Raw genomic sequence first — 13,802 nt, 5'->3', positions numbered from 1 at the left:
AATAACACAGATGCGTTCCAGGTCTTAATGGGTTAAGATATTTTTTGGGGTCTTTTTCTGCCTTTATTGATAGGAAAGTAGGCTGACAGGAAATGGAGAGAGAGATGGGGGGGGGTAGGGTGACACACAGCAAGGGTCGTCGTGAATTCAGCTGATTGACCAATCAGAATCAAGCATTCAACCAAGCCGTGTAATACATTCTATTAACATGCTGTACATACAGATTGGACAAAATGTATTCATTGAAAAGAAAGTTACATAGTGCTGCTTTAACCACCCAAAAAAGTACTTATTTTCTATCAATTACACCCCATGAAGCCTTGAATTCATGGAGATTTTTTAGTTTTTATCGCATTCCTGAGCCATGAAGTTGAATTCAAGGCCTCATGGTGTGTGTAACTGATAGAAAATAAGTCACTTTTTGGGTGAAATAGTCCATAGTTCCATTAAGCCAAATCTTGAAATAGTTTGATAGAAATAGGTACGCCAGGGGTTAATGTGATTAATTGTAATAATAATGTATGCACATTGGAACAGGATATCGTCAGGTTAAGTGGAAAAGGGTGAAGCACAAGAGATTATAAGTGTGTAGATGAGTTTGAGGATCAAAGATAAAGATTTTTTTAATTTAGTCATAATAACTCATAACTCTTGTAGGAAGGTAAGAGCTGGAGCCTGTCTCTGATGTCTGTCCTCTTTCTGTCATTTAATAAGACCGGAAACGCATCTGTGTCACTTTATAGATTTCTTTGGCTGTTCAAAAAATAGCAGATCTACAAGCTCATTTTTATTCGCGAATTAATTCATCATCTCTGTGTGTGTGTGTGTGTGTGTGTGTGTGTGTGTGTGTGTGTGTGTAGATAATCAGGACCCGTCATTGAACAGCCTTTCGGTGATGAACGCCGCTGACCTCCGGAACAACGACTCTAGCTCTCGCTCGCAAGCCAGCGGTCAGGGAGGCTGGATCAACACCTACCCTCTGTCCAGTGGCGTATCCACCACCTCCAAGAAGTCAGGTAAACACCTCCCCTCTGTCCAGTGGCGTATCCACCACCTCCAAGAAGTCAGGTAAACACTTAAAACATTCCCTTTTTTGGGGGGACAAGATGTCACTTTAGGATTTGTAGAAAAACACTTCTAGCTCAGATTTATTTTTAATTTTTAGTGAAAACAAGCCATTTTCAAAGGGCGATAGCAACGAAATGGACGATCGCGGTAGAAAAAAAGTGTTCCAGTGGATAGATGAGACCCTCCCCCACTCCCCGGACACTTTTAGTTTACTTCCGCGTGCCGTGCACGACACGTCGTGGCCTCTGCGGCTAGAGATCGTCAAAACAAGGTGAAAAACGCTGGACAGCAGTGAACGAATCAATGAAATAATACCTGGCAGGGAACACAAACAAGTCACTCTCCTAACGAGGGTGGGTAGAGACTAGAGCAGTGTTTGATTTCTACAGCAGATTTAGTTTTAGTCAGTCTTTTGAATAAAATTCTGTCTAGTGTTAGTCATCTTTTAGTCACCTGAAATGTTTTACTTATAGTCCAGTAAGTTTCAGTTGACTAAATAATATCATGAGATTTGAATCGACTAAATCTACAGTTGATTTAGTCGACTACAATGTATTTTCGGCGGGCCATGATGGCATCGAAATGGCTGATTTTCACTTAGCTGCATGCCGAAAATAGCAGATCTGCAAGCTCACGACGCGCTGTGAGCTTGTAGATCTGCTATTTTCGGTCTGTGACGCCCGCGCACACCCATGATGACTTGTCTTTTAGTTCTACTGCATCTCTTCTCCACTAGATCCCTCCATAACATTTTAATCCAGTTTTTATTTGCTGACGAAATTGTCAATATATTTAGTCATAGTTTTAGTCATCATTAGCTTAGTTTTTATTTAGTTTTCGTCAGTGAAAAAAGTTAGTCGACAGACATTTTTCGTCATAGTTTTAGACGAAATCAACGCTGGTAGAGAAGGCGGTCTGGGAATCGCAAGGTTGCCCCGTTCGACCCTCTGCCTCACCCGGTCGATGTGTCCCTGAGCAACACACTTTAACCCCCTAACAGCTCCAACCCCCGGTGTGCTCATCTGAGCAGCCATCTGCTGGGTTAAGCTGTATAAAAGCAAATCCCCCCTTGTAACAGAATATATATACAGCAAAAAATAACCATGCATATGTTTGATAACAGCTCTGTCTCTGCTCCCATGCAGGCATGTCTAAGAAGAGTAACAGAGGAACCCAGCTTCACAAGTACTACATGAAACGAAGGACCTTGTTACTGGCCTTACTGGTGAGTTAGAACACCTTGTTACTGGTCTTACTGGTGAGTTAGAACACCTTGTTACTGGTCTTACTGGTGAGTTAGAACACCTTGTTACTGGTCTTACTGGTGAGTTAGAACACCTTGTTACTGGTCTTACTGGTGAGTTGGAACACCTTGTTACTGGTCTTACTGGTGAGTTAGAACACCTTGTTACTGGTCTTACTGGTGAGTTAGAACACCTTGTTACTGGTCTTACTGGTGAGTTAGAACACCGTGTTACTGGTCTTACTGGTGAGTTAGAAGACCTTGTTACTGGTCTTACTGGTGAGTTAGAACACCTTGTTACTGGTCTTACTGGTGAGTTAGAACACCTTGTTACTGGTCTTACTGGTGAGTTAGAACACCTTGTTACTGGTCTTACTGGTGAGTTAGAACACCTTGTTACTGGCCTTACTGGTGAGTTAGAACACCGTGTTACTGGTCTTACTGGTGAGTTAGAACACCTTGTTACTGGTCTTACTGGTGAGTTAGAACACCTTGTTACTGGTCTTACTGGTGAGTTAGAACACCTTGTTACTGGCCTTACTGGTGAGTTAGAACACCTTGTTACTGGCCTTACTGGTGAGTTAGAGCACCTTGTTACTGGTCTTACTGGTGAGTTAGAACACCTTGTTACTGGTCTTACTGGTGAGTTAGAACACCTTGTTACTGGTCTTACTGGTGAGTTAGAACACCTTGTTACTGGCCTTACTGGTGAGTTAGAACACCTTGTTACTGGCCTTACTGGTGAGTTAGAACACCTTGTTACTGGTCTTACTGGTGAGTTAGAGCACCTTGTTACTGGCCTTACTGGTGAGTTAGAACACCTTGTTACTGGTCTTACTGGTGAGTTAGAAGACCTTGTTACTGGCCTTACTGGTGAGTTAGAACACCTTGTTACTGGTCTTACTGGTGAGTTAGAGCACCTTGTTACTGGCCTTACTGGTGAGTTAGAACACCTTGTTACTGGTCTTACTGGTGAGTTAGAGCACCTTGTTACTGGCCTTACTGGTGAGTTAGAACACCTTGTTACTGGCCTTACTGGTGAGTTAGAACACCTTGTTACTGGCCTTACTGGTGAGTTAGAACACCTTGTTACTGGTCTTACTGGTGAGTTAGAACACCTTGTTACTGGTCTTACTGGTGAGTTAGAACACCTTGTTACTGGTCTTACTGGTGAGTTAGAACACCTTGTTACTGGCCTTACTGGTGAGTTAGAACACCTTGTTACTGGTCTTTGTTATGGAAAAATATAAACTTCACATCAATATAAAGGAAATAATTCCACAGAGAGTAGAGTGGATGAACCAGCATATATTTATTATACTATACGAGAGCTCTCGGAGACTGCCTACATGCAGGCTCCCGATTGCTCAGTTGTGTGTTTCCTTTATACACAAGAAGAGAACACAAATAGCTGGAGGTGTGGTTAGTGGACAGAGTCATACATGGCTCTATTTAGAAATAGTTACTCTGACAGGATACCAACAGGTGAGAACACGGTCTGTCTACTACTACAAACTCTGTAAATAGACCTAGAAACAGCAGAGTGTGCAAATGTCCTTTCTTTAGAAGGCTCATAGAAGTTTATAACCATAATCATACAGGCAATAGTGTAGTTTTCATATTATTTCCATTATAATCCTCCCTTTGATTCAAATAGAATCATAGACCAAGAGATATGAAATACTAGACTGTAATGAGATATTACTACAATTATTTACTCTCTAGACCTCACCTGTGGGCCTCTGAATTCCAACCAGTATTTTCCAGAAGCCTAATAGTTCTATGTACATCCTAAAAAGGAGAAATACATTCATGGCATTTAATGTCCACTAACACAACCACTCCTTACAAAGAAATATGGAAACATACAAGACACTTCTGATCGCTGGTAGGGGCGAAAACCCTTTTCTGTCTGCATTCTTTGGGGAAATTCCACCTACGATCCTCTGTATTGTTTTTCCGAGCGACCACTTGTAAGCCAGCAATCAGGTGTGTTTTTGTTTTTGTTTCTTCACATGAGCTCAAATGTCAATGAGTCTCTCTTCTCTCCTCTTGGCTACAGTTCCTCGTGGCTACAGTTCTAAGTTGTATGGCATGTGTCTTTTTGTCTTTGTTTGGGCACCGACAACTGCACTTGCTTGGCCTCCGGTAGCCTGGAACCAGACAAATCTGCCATCGCATATTCGACCAGGCTAGGCTCACAGTGCTCCTCCTACCAGTGCACCCATCACAGCTGTCACTGGGGATACAAGATAGTGGGCACTAGGGACATCCTGGCACCTTTGCTGCAAAATTGGCTACTTTCACAGTCACTGGTCACTGGTCACTGGTCACTGTATCTCCTTTGGTTTTCCATAACTGTAAAAAACATCTTGTGCAGGTAATTGTGCTTCACATAGATTGGTTCCACTGTAAATTAATACGTTTGTTATATAGATGTCTTTTTAAATGTTTAGGACCTGGACAACAATTTCTAGAATGTGTATATAGGACAGCAAGTAGACAGTGTATGATGTGCGAGTAAAAAACTATACAATTATACAATTGCTCAAGATACAAACCAAACTCCTTATGTGGGAAATGTCATTTCCCAACACATCTCCTTATATCTCCAGATTACTCTATTGGATTTCAAACTGCAAAATAGACAAACTTCACAACAGCTTTGGTTATGTCAAATCCTAACTCTAACCTAAAATATTTGTTTTATCCTATATGTGTGCCTGATAACGCTTCTAAGTACTTCCTTTAACTTAGTCATTAAATGTATCTTAAACACAGTTGCCCAATTACTGGTTCACAACCTTTTCTATGCTTATTCTACAGGTTATTTGACCAAACTATGAATCTGTAATTGTACTTAATCCTTGTCCCTCTAGTCCTTGTAATGGCAAGGGGAAACTTATACCAGTCTTATTACATGGTATTGTCAAAATGAATGTTTCACTGTATGGTGATGTCAACACTATAGGAATCACCATTACAAGATAATCAATCTATAGTCTAATATGTCACAATACATATTTTCAATAATGGATGAAATCTGTTACATTTCCATACCTCCAGTTGTTCATTAGTGGGAGTGTTGTCTTACCACTGCAGACGTAATGTTGAACTTCAACATCTCCTGTAATTGTATTTTGTCCACAGACCTCACAATGCATCGCACTAACATTCATTGTTTTAGACATGTTAGGTTTTTAGTAGAGTTAGTTCATTTCTCCATATTAACAAGACCCATACGATGGAATGGAAATAAATGCTTATTAACATTTCACCACAACACAGTATTGCAAAGATACCCGCCATCCATTACTCTGCACCTGAAAAAGAGCATCGGTCCAAGATTGGTCCTCCCCTTGACAAGTATGAAAAATCCAATTAGCATTAGAATGACGTACAACATTTGTAACCAGATATCAGGCTTCCTATTAGAAAAACAGCAATTTGGTTAGCATGATTTTCTTTCACCTCAAAGTTCTCATTACTCAGAAACCATCCATTATAAACTTGTACCTTTTAGTTTTACCAAAACTGTGGTTGTAATGCATTCAACATTCTTCCAAACATACCAGTGATTCTCAAACCATTTGCCTTCCTTAAAAAACTACTTGAGAGACACCCCTGGTCCACTCATACAAGTTCACATACCCGGGTATCATCCATTCTCATCAGACTTGCTCCGCATCCTTGAATACCAACTCGTGGCCTTGTGGCCTCAGAGTGTCCGCCCCGAGACCGGGAGGTCAGCTCACGCCCGGCCTAGTCACACCAAAAACTCTAAAAATGGGACCCAATGCCCCCTGCCTTGCACTCAGCATTAAGGTTTGGATTGGGGTCCGTCCCTGTGACACACTCGTGTCATGTCCAGGGGGTGTATTGTTCAATACACTGCCTCACACTAAGGACACATACTGATTGGTGATGCTGTTACTCTGCTCAAATATCTCCTAATAAATTGTCCTCCTTCTCCTTCATCATGACTGTATATAATATTTTCCACAATATTTGGCTATTCATTATCTCCATTCTAAACTGTTCACTGATGACTCAGCAGGGATCAGCTGCTCACTGACCCAGCAGGGGACCCACTGGCCAATAATAACTGAAAAGGACTGAAAACAGGTGACAAAAACAAAGCCTACTTTTGTACTACCCCCCTTTCCTAATAGCCTACTCCCCTCTTTGAGAAGCACTGAACCAATGTAGGAATGTACACTCGATGTATCCTATAGTAGGTTATTACATTATTTTATCACTAAAGGTTCTTCACGTATGACATATATTATATACATGTACTACTAGTTCAATATGTAGTCTTTTTCAGCAATATTATACTTTTTTATCAGTCTATACTTCTTTATCTTCACTCTCTCCCAGTGTATAATTACATTACACCAACAAGGATGAGATGAGTTTTGTATAGACAAAAACTGAAGTGACTGATACTTCTTACAGTGGAGCTAATTACCTTGTGCCACAGTATCCTACTATAGGACAGTGGTGTGAAGTAACCAAGTACATTTACTCAAGTAATGTCCTGAAGTAAATTTTTTATTGCCAATTCTCAACACTTTTCCTTTGTCCACTACACTTATTTGAAAACTTTTGGTTACTAGAACTTTGCAGATATAAATTTAAATATACATTAACCACTTTAGCCCTATTTTATACATAGGCTATTTGAAAATAGTCAATCCAGTCCACATTGCAACACGTTGTGAGCATGTAGATATGCTATTTTCAAACTTTGCAGTACTTTTACTTTTGGTACTTTAAGTATATTTTGATGCTAATACTTTTATATTTTTATTTAAGTAACATTGCGAATACAGGCCTTATACTTGTAACAAAGTATCTCTACCTTGGTGTATTGATAGTTTTACCCAAGTCAAATGTGAGTACTTCTTACACCACTGCTACAGGACTCATGAAATAACCCTGTACTGGATGACAGTATGATTCAACTTATATACTCCTGCACTCTGACTCGTCTCTCCCTATTCTATCTATCCTTAATAACAAACCCTATTCCTAACCTCTTCAATTACTGACATTGTAGTCGTCACACGAAGAAACTGCTGTCTTAATATAGTCTCCCAAATACTCTTATTGTTGTTGAGTGTGGCCCCTGTGGGGGCCACCACAGCTGTGATCTGGCTATTATTGGTCACTCTGTGGCATCTCCTCTCTGCATGCAAGTTTGCATTTTCGTGCTAGAGATGCGTCTTATAAGTCTCATAAATGTCCTTTTCCTAAAGTAGTATTAGCCACCGGAACTGTATATAGTAAATACTCCAAATTCAGTGTGAGCAACATACACTTACACACTATAATTGCTCTATAGATTTCCAATCTAGCATGTTTTATGATAATTTGATAGTTGATTTAATAGCAGTTGTACCATCTGATCATATCGACAAGCCACTAGTTTCTGTCAAATAAAATCATCTCGCCTACGAAATATTAAGACTATGTAGCTATAGACGTTAATTTTCAGGGATCGTTAATACATTATCTCTATAGGCCTAAACTTGTCAGGGATTCATTAATACATTATGTTCATAGGCCTAAACTAATAAGCCTGCTACTCACCTACTCACTGTGAGACCACCAATGCACCACCATCACACCCGCACCTCACATAGAGGACAACAGCTAACAGTCCCATGAAAAGAAAAACAGAGTCATTTCATTAGTTCATCATGGCTGTTGAGTCGATGCATGTCCCACCCTAATGCATGTGCCTCAGGAATGCTTGTTCAGAGTCCTCCATGTTGCAAGCCACATAAAGAAAGCCACCTGTCCATTGCCTCCTAGGTCACTGAAATCTGCTCCTGTCAGTCCCAAAATGTCACTGGAAAAGATTCCATTTCAGTGTCATCGTGTTGGCCCCATTCCAACACATTCTGTCTGAGATGCGGACACAGTCTATTTGACGATTAGACTGCAAGTGTGACTGCATTGTCCTCTCCTTAGTAATAGCACGATGTGATAGGTAGAGCATTTGATGGACACGCAGTAAGCAGGCTATGTAAACTACAGTACACTTTATGTCTCTCCAGTCGCAACTGTCATGAAGTTACTATTATTGCAACAATTATGTGTGTCACTCCTATTACTAAAGTCCATGTTCATATAATGTTATATACAAATGCTCCTATGCAGCAGTGAATCAACTTTACTCTAGTACCCTCATGGCATTCTTGTCATAAAGTATTTGGCTTGTCCATATGACCAAAGCAGCACAACCTTCAACCAAATTGAATAATTTATCCAGATTGGATAGATCTATCACTCTATTAGATGGGTATAGCTCTTCAAATAGACCAGCACCCAACTATCCCCAGATTTATGATACAGTACTCTGACACTAATGCCACAACTTCACCTATTACTACAATTTACAAAAAATAATCATAATCTACTCTTACAATAATGATCTAGTCCCCACTGTTTCTGGGAAATTTCTGTGCAATGTTTAAACAAATTTGACACTCACCTAGGCTCCTCACTTAAGTGGTGTTTCCTATCATTACCACCCAATGGGCATCAATTCTGGACCCTTGGTTGCTGTGAGGGGGAGAAGCTGAAACACTCATTACTTCCTGCATACTGTCTCTCTCACCCTGAAACTTTACTATCTATACTGGGAGTATCCCTAGAACTAACCACTAACCTTTTCTGTAGTGTAAGATACCAAGGAAAAAATAAGACGGCAGTTACAAAATGACCTATCTCTTCCAAAATAAGGAAGGTAACTAAGTACGTTGACATACTCTATTTGAGTACAATTTTCTCCTTTTTCTTCCCTTTCCTTGATTAGCAGGGATACTGGTTAAATATTTGACTTCTATTTTATTATACTTATAAGGGGTAATATAGTCATATTAACCTCCACTATAATCACGTCACTTTGTCTCCTTGAATATGACAACAAAGCTCCCATTAACCATTAAATCCTATCTATCCGTCTATGTTTAAAAACAGCTGATTGACAACATTGCAGGGGGTCTGCTTGTAGATCTTCCAGTTCTAAGACTGTTAGATGACAACTGCTAATATACTCACAATATTGTCACTTTTCTATCTATGTCTGTGTTTACTCCAACATACAGACTGTTCCTACTCATATTACATAGTGGATATTACTATTTGACTTATTCTTACATTCTTACATGTAGGCCTACGCACACTTTCATCCTGTATACACATACACACCAGCTGCTCGAGTCTTACGCAAAGTTAACAGAACCTATGAACTAATTTCTTGCTGTTTACCATCCTCCCTTTATCTTCCCATTTGAGTTGTTTGTTTCCACAACCAGAGACAAAAAAGCAGAATAGAGGTAAACACCTACTGTAATCGTTCCTAGATAAAAACCATCACTTAACTATATATATATTTTTTCCCTTTTTCCACACCGTTTCCGGCTAAGGACTTTGTACCGTTCGCAGTACAGGTATTTATCGATTGAGTACGAATGGCTCGCTTTTCACGACCAACTTTAACACAATTGATTGTATCAATACAATATCCTTGGCATATATATTGGGTCATACCACTCTTACCCGTAGTTCGTTTGGAGTGTAGTCTCTGCCGGTCAGCACCTCTGATCCACAGGCCCATCGCTGCGTTTGTGAGTGATGGATTTGCCTTGTAGCGCTATTACTGACATCCTGGAAAAGAGAGTGCTGACGGACAGTAGATACACCCTGCTCACAGCGCCATCTGTTATGGAAAAATATAAACTTCACATCAATATAAAGGAAATAATTCCACAGAGAGTAGAGTGGATGAACCAGCATATATTTATTATACTATACGAGAGCTCTCGGAGACTGCCTACATGCAGGCTCCCGATTGCTCAGTTGTGTGTTTCCTTTATACACAAGAAGAGAACACAAATAGCTGGAGGTGTGGTTAGTGGACAGAGTCATACATGGCTCTATTTAGAAATAGTTACTCTGACAGGATACCAACAGGTGAGAACACGGTCTGTCTACTACTACAAACTCTGTAAATAGACCTAGAAACAGCAGAGTGTGCAAATGTCCTTTCTTTAGAAGGCTCATAGAAGTTTATAACCATAATCATACAGGCAATAGTGTAGTTTTCATATTATTTCCATTATATCTTACTGGTGAGTTAGAACACCTTGTTACTGGTGAGTTAGAACACCTTGTTACTGGCCTTACTGGTGAGTTGGAACACCTTGTTACTGGTCTTACTGGTGAGTTAGAACACCTTGTTACTGGTCTTACTGGTGAGTTAGAACACCTTGTTACTGGCCTTACTGGTGAGTTAGAACACCTTGTTACTGGTGAGTTGGAACACCTTGTTACTGGCCTTACTGGTGAGTTAGAACACCTTGTTACTGGTCTTACTGGTGAGTTGGAACACCTTGTTACTGGTCTTACTGGTGAGTTAGAACACCTTGTTACTGGTCTTACTGGTGAGTTAGAACACCTTGTTACTGGTCTTACTGGTGAGTTGGAACACCTTGTTACTGGTCTTACTGGTGAGTTGGAACACCTTGTTACTGGTCTTACTGGTGAGTTAGAACACCTTGTTACTGGTCTTACTGGTGAGTTAGAACACCTTGTTACTGGTCTTACTGGTGAGTTAGAACACCTTGTTACTGGTCTTACTGGTGAGTTGGAACACCTTGTTACTGGCCTTACTGGTGAGTTAGAACACCTTGTTACTGGTCTTACTGGTGAGTTAGAACACCTTGTTACTGGTCTTACTGGTGAGTTAGAACACCTTGTTACTGGCCTTACTGGTGAGTTAGAACACCTTGTTACTGGCCTTACTGGTGAGTTAGAACACCTTGTTACTGGTCTTACTGGTGAGTTGGAACACCTTGTTACTGGTCTTACTGGTGAGTTAGAACACCTTGTTACTGGTCTTACTGGTGAGTTAGAACACCTTGTTACTGGTCTTACTGGTGAGTTGGAACACCTTGTTACTGGCCTTACTGGTGAGTTGGAACACCTTGTTACTGGTCTTACTGGTGAGTTGGAACACCTTGTTACTGGTCTTACTGGTGAGTTGGAACACCTTGTTACTGGTCTTACTGGTGAGTTAGAACACCTTGTTACTGGTCTTACTGGTGAGTTAGAACACCTTGTTACTGGTCTTACTGGTGAGTTAGAACACCTTGTTACTAGCCTTACTGGTGAGTTAGAACACCTTGTTACTGGCCTTACTGGTGAGTTAGAACACCTTGTTACTGGTCTTACTGGTGAGTTAGAACACCTTGTTACTGGTCTTACTGGTGAGTTAGAACACCTTGTTACTGGTCTTACTGGTGAGTTAGAACACCTTGTTACTGGCCTTACTGGTGAGTTAGAACACCTTGTTACTGGTGAGTTGGAACACCTTGTTACTGGCCTTACTGGTGAGTTAGAACACCTTGTTACTGGTCTTACTGGTGAGTTGGAACACCTTGTTACTGGTCTTACTGGTGAGTTAGAACACCTTGTTACTGGTCTTACTGGTGAGTTAGAACACCTTGTTACTGGTCTTACTGGTGAGTTGGAACACCTTGTTACTGGCCTTACTGGTGAGTTGGAACACCTTGTTACTGGTCTTACTGGTGAGTTGGAACACCTTGTTACTGGTCTTACTGGTGAGTTGGAACACCTTGTTACTGGTCTTACTGGTGAGTTAGAACACCTTGTTACTGGTCTTACTGGTGAGTTAGAACACCTTGTTACTGGTCTTACTGGTGAGTTAGAACACCTTGTTACTAGCCTTACTGGTGAGTTAGAACACCTTGTTACTGGCCTTACTGGTGAGTTAGAACACCTTGTTACTGGTCTTACTGGTGAGTTAGAACACCTTGTTACTGGTCTTACTGGTGAGTTAGAACACCTTGTTACTGGTCTTACTGGTGAGTTAGAACACCTTGTTACTGGCCTTACTGGTGAGTTAGAACACCTTGTTACTGGCCTTACTGGTGAGTTAGAACACCTTGTTACTGGCCTTACTGGTGAGTTAGAACACCTTGTTACTGGTCTTACTGGTGAGTTAGAACACCTTGTTACTGGCCTTACTGGTGAGTTAGAACACCTTGTTACTGGTGAGTTAGAACACCTTGTTACTGGTCTTACTGGTGAGTTAGAACACCTTGTTACTGGTCTTACTGGTGAGTTAGAACACCTTGTTACTGGTGAGTTAGAACACCTTGTTACTGGTCTTACTGGTGAGTTAGAACACCTTGTTACTGGCCTTACTGGTGAGTTAGAACACCTTGTTACTGGTCTTACTGGTGAGTTAGAACACCTTGTTACTGGTCTTACTGGTGAGTTAGAACACCTTGTTACTGGCCTTACTGGTGAGTTAGAACACCTTGTTACTGGTCTTACTGGTGAGTTAGAACACCTTGTTACTGGTCTTACTGGTGAGTTAGAACACCTTGTTACTGGCCTTACTGGTGAGTTAGAACACCTTGTTACTGGTCTTACTGGTGAGTTAGAACACCTTGTTACTGGTCTTACTGGTGAGTTAGAACACCTTGTTACTGGTCTTACTGGTGAGTTAGAACACCTTGTTACTGGCCTTACTGGTGAGTTATAGAACACCTTGTTACTGGCCTTACTGGTGAGTTATAGAACACCTTGTTACTGGCCTTACTGGTGAGTTAGAACACCTTGTTACTGGTCTTACTGGTGAGTTAGAACACCTTGTTACTGGTCTTACTGGTGAGTTAGAACACCTTGTTACTGGTCTTACTGGTGAGTTAGAACACCTTGTTACTGGTCTTACTGGTGAGTTAGAACACCTTGTTACTGGTCTTACTGGTGAGTTAGAACACCTTGTTACTGGCCTTACTGGTGAGTTAGAACACCTTGTAACTGGCCTTACTGGTGAGTTAGAGCACCTTGTTACTGGTCTTACTGGTGAGTTAGAACACCGTGTTACTGGCCTTACTGGTGAGTTAGAACACCTCGTTACTGGTCTTACTGGTGAGTTAGAACACCTTGTTACTGGTCTTACTGGTGAGTTAGAACACCTTGTTACTGGTCTTACTGGTGAGTTAGAACACCTTGTTACTGGTCTTACTGGTGAGTTAGAACACCTTGTTACTGGTCTTACTGGTGAGTTAGAACACCTTGTTACTGGTGAGTTAGAACACCTTGTTACTGGTCTTACTGGTGAGTTAGAACACCTTGTTACTGGTGAGTTAGAACACCTTGTTACTGGCCTTACTGGTGAGTTAGAACACCTTGTAACTGGCCTTACTGGTGAGTTAGAACACCTTGTTACTGGCCTTACTGGTGAGTTAGAACACCTTGTTACTGGTCTTACTGGTGAGTTAGAACACCTTGTTACTGGCCTTACTGGTGAGTTAGAACACCTTGTTACTGGTCTTACTGGTGAGTTAAAACACCTTGTTACTGGCCTTACTGGTGAGTTAAAACACCTTGTTACTGGCCTTACTGGTGAGTTAAAACACCTTGTTACTGGTCTTACTGGTGAGTT

The 13,802-nt window shown here is 40.9% G+C and overlaps 1 protein-coding gene across 2 annotated transcripts in view; it reads left to right on the top strand.

The window, feature by feature from the left end:
- The window catches only part of LOC308077930 (phosphatidylinositol 4-kinase alpha-like), a 123,263-nt gene that overhangs the window by 79,651 nt on the left and 29,810 nt on the right, over positions 1 to 13,802 (top strand). For both annotated transcript variants that reach the window (XM_080418939.1, XM_080418938.1), the window contains exons 37-38: positions 861 to 1,016; positions 2,214 to 2,293. In XM_080418939.1, the coding sequence (XP_080275065.1) occupies positions 861 to 1,016; positions 2,214 to 2,293 (236 nt within the window). The remainder of the gene's footprint in view (positions 1 to 860; positions 1,017 to 2,213; positions 2,294 to 13,802) is intronic.

Source organism: Gymnoscopelus braueri (assembly GCF_963280865.1).
Source record: "Gymnoscopelus braueri genome assembly, chromosome: 22".
In the NCBI taxonomy this organism is placed as follows: Eukaryota; Metazoa; Chordata; class Actinopteri; order Myctophiformes; family Myctophidae; genus Gymnoscopelus; species Gymnoscopelus braueri.
This window is presented reverse-complemented; position numbering and strand designations above follow the sequence as displayed.